Source organism: Gastrolobium bilobum, unplaced genomic scaffold (genome assembly GCF_033153095.1).
Source record: "Gastrolobium bilobum isolate Gb01-03AN ecotype WA unplaced genomic scaffold, APGP_CSIRO_Gbil_v1 utg17671, whole genome shotgun sequence".
Lineage (NCBI taxonomy): Eukaryota > Viridiplantae > Streptophyta > Magnoliopsida > Fabales > Fabaceae > Gastrolobium > Gastrolobium bilobum.
This window is the reverse complement of record NW_026897259.1, coordinates 213,915-222,179: the sequence shown is the minus strand read 5'-3', so window position 1 is coordinate 222,179 and position 8,265 is coordinate 213,915. Positions and strand designations below refer to the sequence as shown.

Below are 8,265 nucleotides of genomic sequence, written 5' to 3'. Positions count from 1 at the left end.
TCTCATCACTTTAACTTGTGCGCCTAATCATAGGAGGAGGGGCTTATGTGGTTGATCAGTTTTTTATAAAAACCTGATGCACCATCTCTCCTATGTAGGTGTAGAATTCGAAAAAAAGAAAAAGCTCCAACATTTCCTTCTCTCTCTTGTTGCACCATCACCTAACCTCAAGACACTAGCCTTGAGAAAAATAATCCAAACACTTGGTAGCCTCTTTCTTGCTTGCGCCTAGCCAGCCACCGAGGATAAGGAGGGATTAAGGAGAAATAGTTCTCGTTTGCAAGAAGGAGATAATCGTGTGGATCACCATTGGAGGGCGTCATCTTTTTGCGCCTACAAGTGTAAAGGTAATTCTGAAACCCTATTTCGTTTCAACGAAAAGCATTCATACATGTGGTGTATAGATGGTCTATGTTTTCGCTGCGAAAAATTTTTGTTTTCCACCCATCTATGTGCACCATGGTATGACTATGGTGCAGTCTTTCGAACCTTTCAACACATACATACACTGTTAATCTGTAAAACTTTTTAAATTTTAAATGATAAATATTTTTTATTCGCACAGATTTAGGTCTTTGCAATAAACCGTAAATAGCTTTACCAGCTTAACTAGCTTGCACTTTGATAGAACAAAAAAATCAAATCATAAAATAGAGATTTACATTATAGCAATGCTAATATATTGATTAAAAAAACTCCTATCCACACATTCAGAAAAGAAAATTCGTAAAACTGTTTCAAAATATGTTTTGAAAATCAAAAAAATTATGAAAAGAAGAAATTGCCCTCAATATCTATGGCTTAATTTGGGAGAGTTGAATTTTCTCTCTGCCACTCAGAGACCCACACACATGCTGGCCTAAAATAATCTTTTCTAATTTTAAGCCTTTTGTTTCAAAGTAACTTTATCTGCCTCTCACTTCTAGTTCCCATTATAAGTAAATATTTCTTTTTTCTATTTTCTCTATGAAATTTCCCCTCTTCAAATTTTTATCATTTATCATTCTTGAGTTTCCCATTATAGATTTATGCCTCATCAAATGGTTGGTTAGACCCTTGTCGTTTTTGCTTCTAATTGTTGTCTCAGCTATATGGATTCTACCGTTTGGTTGTGATTAAAATTGGGTTGTTTTCATTTATACTTTACATGGAACTGTTTCATTTTTTAGGTTCCTCCTGATTCTAGTTTTGGATGATTGAATCAAAGTGTGGTTGTGATTATTGATTACTGTGGGTAGGAACCCTCTACCCTTGAGGTATGGCAGGCATTAATGTCTCAGCATATGCTCATAGCTCTGTGCACAAGGCCATGATATTGAAGGATTATACAGGTCTTAAGGAGATACTTGCAGGTCTTCCAAAACTTAGTAATCCATATGAGATTAAAACTGAGGCTGCCTCAATAGCCGAGGATGAGAAGGCTGCTGCAATTTCTGCTGTGGTGAATAGGAGGGATGTGCCAAATGGTGACACCCCTCTTCACTTGGCTGCAAAACTTGGTGATGTTGTAGCCACTGAAATGCTCATGGTTGCTGGGGCAAATGATAGCTTGAAGAACAAGGAAGGATGGAGTGCTCTTAGAGAAGCTATCATTAATAAACAAGATAAAATAGCAATGATTATGATTAAGCATTCTTGGAATGATTATGATGAAAAATGGCATAGAAGGTTGCCTCGTTATGTAGGGACCATGAGAAGGATGAGAGACTTTTACATGGAGATTACATTCCATTTTGAGAGTTCTGTAATACCTTTCATCTCAAGGATTGCACCCTCAGACACTTACAAAATTTGGAAAAGGGGTGGGAATATGAGGGCAGATATGACTTTGGCTGGTTTTGATGGTTTGAAAATCAAGAGGTCTGATCAGAGCATTCTTTTCCTTGGTGATGGTTTAGATGATGGGAAGAAAATCCCTGGATCAATGTGCATGATCTCACACAAGAAGAAGGAAGTTATTGTTCCTTCTTCATCTTCTGAAGCTTCAAAACCAACTGCAAGAGAAGTTAGGCATATGTTGGCTAGAAAGTCCAAGGCTAAAATAGTAAGGGTTGGGATTGATGTGAGTCAAGCAGTTCTTGTTCCACAGTATACATGGAGGCGAAAGGAGAGAAAAGAAATGGTGGGGCCATGGAAAGCTAAGGTGTATGACATGCAAAATGTGGTTCTAAGTATAAAATCAAAAAGGGTTCCTGGAGCTCCAACTGAGGCCAAGTTAACTTGTGAAGAAAGTAAAAAGGACAATGAAAAAATTAATGAGATTTTGACAGAAGAAGAAAGAAAGCAATTAGAAGCCGCATTGAATTCATCAGATGAAAATGGTCATAAAAATAATGTAAAGAAAGAAAACAAAGGAAGGTTCGGTGGACATAGAGAAAAGGAGCACAACAAGGGAAAAAACACAAATGCAACTTCTGTGAGTTGTAGCCAGAAGGATGAAAATGGTGAGAGTGAGTATAAGAGAGGGATGATGCCTGTTCTTTGGCTTTCCCCTAACTTTCCACTAAATATTGAAGAATTGTTACCAATGCTTGACATTCTTGCGGAAAAAGTTAAAGCAGTTCGTCGTTTAAGAGAACTCCTTACCACAAAACTTCCAAAGGAAACCTTTCCAGTCAAGGTTTGTGCTTGTTTTATTCTTCTTTTTGTCTTTTACAAGTCATCTTAATTGTTGCATGTAATTTTGAAAATTCCATGTTATTATGTTTGCTTAGTTCTTTCCATCTTGTTTTCTTTGATGCACGTTATGGTAGATATTGTGTGTACTATTTTGCTGTCCCAAGATTGAGACTTAGCTGATATGAGCAACTGAGATGAACTTATCAAAGCTTGATGGCTAGTTGTCACCTCCTCGAGCGAATATTTCATGAACATTATGAGGAAGCTTTAGAGTGCCCTGGTGAAAAATGAAACAGGAATAGTTTCTAACGATTATCTTGCCCTTCTCGTTATCTCAGCTTGCATGTGGCAATGAATTTTTATGATTGAATTGTGAAAAACTATAAAAAATGTCATCTAGACATCGGATATAAGTTGGTTAGATCTAGTGTAGTTCTTCAAAAGCTAGCAGTGTGTTTATACAAATAACACACTTTTTGTTCTGTTAAAGACAAATGATGTGCTTGGTAGGATGAAAATGAAAGTATGAATTAAAGGGTAAAGGAGGGAACATTGAGAATGTATCAAACCATACATCATAATATGAAACATTCATTCCTAGGCTTCCCCATCTTTCTCTTTCACTTTTATCAAGCACTCCTTAAAATTTTGTTGGTGTGAGAAGCACAAAACTCTCGTTTAGAGAAACTGCTCAAGGAAAAATAAAAGTTTGTAATTTCTAACTTGATAGAAAATCAGAGCTATATTTTCTTTTATGAATTAAATGAAAGGATAATGAACTTGTTAATACATGACTCAAAAGTTTGAGAAAGAAGAATTCAACTAAACATAGAGTTTGCTCAGGAGCTTAGCTTTCCATATGAATTTGGCTTGAAAAGGCTGGGATTCACTGTTGAATGGATAGCAATGGTTCAACCACCTTCACTTAATATGGCCTTAGTATGAGAACATCAAAGATTTTGTTAAGAAAATATAAATTCTGTTTAGAATTAAGGAAAGGAAACACAAATGGAATAGAAAGATGGTATTGTATTCAATTCAGAGAAAACGGAGTAATTATTGAACCTTGGCTGCTTACAATCCAGAAACTTAAATAACAACAGAAGAAGAAACAAAGATAATTTCTGAGTAATGTGTTTTAATATTCATGCTAACTGACCACTGGCAAACCCTTTTTGATTGGTAAAGTTAAAACAGCCTTCCTCTTTACATCTAATTGTCTTTCAAATTGTGACCGAAAGATCGCGGGTTCGAATCTGCGAAACAACTTCTTTGTATTTACATGCAAGGATAAAGTTGCATACAAAGATTGTTCTCACCTCTACCCTCACTAACCGGGTTTTAATGGAGAGTGATTTATGTCAACGTGTAAAGAAATACAAATTGATGAAATATGGGTCTTCTTTTCATCAATTTGATTACTTGTATTTGTCCTTGACGTATATTCCTTTTCTAATTTTATTGTATAAAAGGATTTGTTTTTAATCATGTTGGTTCATAGGATTAAAAAACAAAAACTAATTTACACTTACATTTTTTTTTTTTGGTTTCTTTTTTTTGGTCAATATATATGATCATAAGGGGGGCGAATCGGAGCAGTGATAAAACTGTTCCTTCATGACTGAAAGGTCATGGGTTCGAATCCAGGAAACAGCATTTTTGCAATTATGCAAGACTAAGATTGCATACAAGGATTTTCTTCGTCCACACTCACTAGTCGGGTTTAACGGGGAGTGGTTTTTTAATATATATGATCGTAAACTCATTTTATTGCCTTTGCAAATTCAGGTTGCTATCCCTGTGGTCTCTACAGTTAGAGTATTGGTAACATTTACAAAATTTGAAGAATTACAACAAGTAGATGAGTTTGAATCAGCACCATCAAGTCCTACTGGTGCCGGCCAAGAGGATCAAGCAGTGGCAGAATCCTCATCATCATGGTTTCAATGGATAAAGGCCCCCAGTTCATCTGTTGCTGAATCCAGTGGTAGGGTAGATAATAGACAAGACCTGTTTGCGATTCCATCAGACTATACATGGATTACTGTTGATGCAAAGATGAAGAGTCACGAAAAGAACAAGCCAAAGGCACAGAAGTCATAATTAATTAGGCTGAAACATTAGCAAGCTTCGTTGCCTGAATGATACTAGAATGTGCACACAAGTTTCCGAAATAGGAATACTAGTACACTAAACTCATGAATTTTGTAAAGATGAACCAAAACTTGAGACATAAAGGTGTGTTGAGGGCAGGGATGGATGAGAAATAAGAAGAAATTTTGGCAATAGCTAGACTCACTTACTTCAATCACATCTTTTGTAGATTTTATATATTTATTGATTTATTTTTATTAAATAGAATTAGAAGAGTTGATCCTATAATTTGTTCCTCCCTTTGTAGCCCAAAATGTAGACAGCAAATGCAGTGGCGTGAAGGAAATTAAATGGATCACTTATTTACCGAAAAAAGAAAAATGTGGAAAACTTGTACTGTCATATAAGAAGGATTAGAAATGAAAATAAAACAAGGCAAAAAAACTTGAGAGGGATTGTGGTTATGTCTATAAACAATGAAAAGAACTTTGAGGTCTTATAATAAATGAAATAATGATTAAAACCTCTCAAAATTAATACCAGTTAGGGGGAAAAAAAACTACACACTTTCCAAAAATGAATTATGCGATTGCTATTAATCCTAATTAGCCTAATGAACAAAGAAATCAAAGTGATTCTTGCATGGATCCCAATGAAAGCCAATTTCATCCCCTCTCTTTAAGTCTCTTCTTATAAAATCTCGGATCCATTTGCCAATGGAAACATAGCTTTTTGAAGAAACCCATCTCTTAAAAACCAGAGAATGCATGTAGTTGGTGTCCACATGACCACATCCCAAATCCTAACTTGAATTTCTCTCTCCGTATGCAGCACCCAGTCCTATGCCAAATCTCTAGCCAACAAGAGTCTGCTCATGTTACCAAGATCATTGTCATGGTGCACTTTCTTGAACTTGCATGGGTTTTGGTAAAGCATCAAGTCCGTTGAGTAGCCTCACCTAATTCTCTCCGCAAGGGGGGCTTTGCAGAAAAGTTTCCTCTTCTTGGAGCAAGAACTAGAGGCATGTGTCTTGATTGTGGTACAAGGACACATATGATACGACCAGTGAACCTACACGAGCCATGAGAGTGAGGAAAGAACCATGACTTTGTGCGTAGGTTAAGCTCAAGAGAAGTAGTTTGTTTAAAAATGGGGTGTACTTGATGAGTTTACAGGCCTGCCACCCTTTGGAGGAAATGAATCAAATGATCACACAATGGTACTAAACCAGTTAATGTGTACTAAACCAGTTAATGTTAAGCATTATAGTCACAAAGAAAAGATTGAACATCGAGTTTAAAAATGGCTCTCTACTGGGTTTATCCAACCAAGTCAGCCCATTTTCATCTCCCATCCTCCTAGTAAATTAAGAAGCATGACAGTTCTTGATACCAATTGTGGATGAGCTACTTACAGCTTCAATATTCACAAAGTTAGATTTGAGAGCCTGATACCATCAAATTCGAGTATTGCCAAAAACTGCATTAAAAACACATCAAGATCAGGGATACCCTTCAGTTCAACTAATACACCATCAACATTTCAAGCAGCCATGAACCTTATGATATTTTGATTTTCAGTTTGTCAATGTCAAAATATATACACCATTTACAACATACACTGACTTGCCTTCAGCAACATCAATTTTTTTTTTTTAATCAAAGTCAGTAAGTGTGCATTCGATGATTACGAGATAGTCCTTTTTTTGGTATATAACTAAACGCCGTGTGTGTGTCTATATATATATATATATATATATATATATATATATGATGTAAGCTCCTTTGACACCAGTGTCAAATTTGAAATTTAACACCTCATCTGAGAGCCGTTAGATCAAAAAAACAATGGTGTCACATGCTCACAAATCAGAGCCATTGATCTTTTTTAATCTAACGACTCTCAGATGAGGTGTCAAATTTTAAATTTGACACTGGTGTCAAAGGATCCTACCTCTATATATATATATACCAATATTCAATTAAAAATCAAATAAGGATGACTGTAAAAGAAATTAATTAAAGGGGAAAGTACTTCTTATGTGACTGCAGAAGAGAAAAAGTGCAGCAACACAGGATACGCGTCTGAATCCTGGTTTTTTTTTTTTTTTGATAGAATCCGCACGTGTATCCTAGTGTTAAAAATTTGCTGCAACTTTTTTCATCAGCAGTCACATGAGAAGCGACGGATCCTTAATTAAAAGGCTAATAACAATAAGAATTGAGTTTAAAATCAAGAATAAAAACTGTAGTCAGGATGCAGTTCACCTCCGATCCTCCCTTATATTCATATATTGTAATTTATAATTAACTAATTGGTTACCTTTGAAAACACATTTTGGATGCGTCTAACTTAGATAAAAACGGTGAAAATATTGCTTGAATTTAGTCCTCGTGAGTCGTGGAAACGATACTCTTACTTAATCACTTTATTACTTGTACGATCGGTATCACTTTATCATTTCTCAAGCTGCTTGAGATAACTTCAATAACTTCATCTCCAGCTACTAAATCATAACCGTATAAAGATGGATCAATAGTGATAAAGAAAGAGAGAGAAAAAGAGAATCATAACCATTCAAAGGTGAATCAATTAATATAAGGAAATAAATAAATAAAACGACGTAATTTTGGGTTGGCCGGAGATATATATATCTCAAGCTACTTGATAAATATTTTTCTCATATATATATATATATATATATATATATATATATATATATATATATATGTGGCTTATTATTTTTCAAGCTGTTTTGAGATAACTTTATCTCCGGTCATTAAATCTTAACTGTACAAAGATAGATCAAAATAACATAAGAATAAACGAAAGCTGGATCATAATCATTCAAAGGTGAATCAATTAATATAACGAAATAAATAAAAGGAGAGAATAAGATAGTCATAACCATTCAAAGGTGAATCAATTAATATAATGAAATAAATAAACAAAACGACAAAAATTTTAGGTGGACAAAAATAAATATATCTCAAGCAGCTTGAGAAATATTTTTCTTATATATATATATATATATATATATATATATATATATATATTATCATGTGTATGGAATATAAATGGGCCCATCATGTGTATGGAATATAAATAGGGGCCTAAAGCCCCCTATTTATACCACAACTCAAAAGACTAACTCATTAGCTAAACTCACCCCTATTCACTTACGAAGCAATTGGACTTGCCTCTTTTTTGTTTATAGAAAGTGTGTTCAAGGCATCAAGTCTTTTTGCTTAACTACGAAATCACACTTCGATGTGCTTTGCTTACATTACACCTCTGGTCTATCAAAGTTTTGTTCATCGTCCAAGAACAAATGCCTCTTCAAAAGAGAATATCGAAGAACTATACAATACTTACTTAACTTACCAATCTTACTAGACAAGACATAAACCAACCCTAGAACTACAAGATGATACCTTAGAAGCGACTGATCCTAACAACAAGTAAAGGCATACCCTCCTATAAAGGAGAGCGGTTTTCCCTCTATTAGAAAACAAGAATGGAAGTCACAGTGGGAAAGGAGAAAGCTCAATC

At 34.9% G+C, this 8,265-nt stretch overlaps 1 protein-coding gene across 1 annotated transcript; it reads left to right on the top strand.

Moving 5' to 3' along the window:
* The first annotated feature begins 1,191 nt into the window (after positions 1-1,191).
* LOC133305581 (uncharacterized) lies at positions 1,192-4,722 on the top strand. The gene is made up of 2 exons (XM_061505837.1): positions 1,192-2,620; positions 4,408-4,722. The coding sequence occupies exons 1-2, from the start codon at positions 1,259-1,261 to the stop codon at positions 4,720-4,722; spliced, it is 1,677 nt and encodes a 558-aa protein (XP_061361821.1). The 5' UTR covers positions 1,192-1,258.
* Positions 4,723-8,265: the final 3,543 nt, after the last annotated feature.

Coding starts and splice junctions, on each gene's coding strand:
- LOC133305581 (XM_061505837.1), top strand. CDS start 1,259: ATGGCAGGCATTAATGTCTCAGCATATGCTCATAGCTCTGTGCACAAG. Junction 2,621..4,407: donor AGGAAACCTTTCCAGTCAAG/GTTTGTGCTTGT, acceptor TTGCAAATTCAG/GTTGCTATCCCTGTGGTCTC.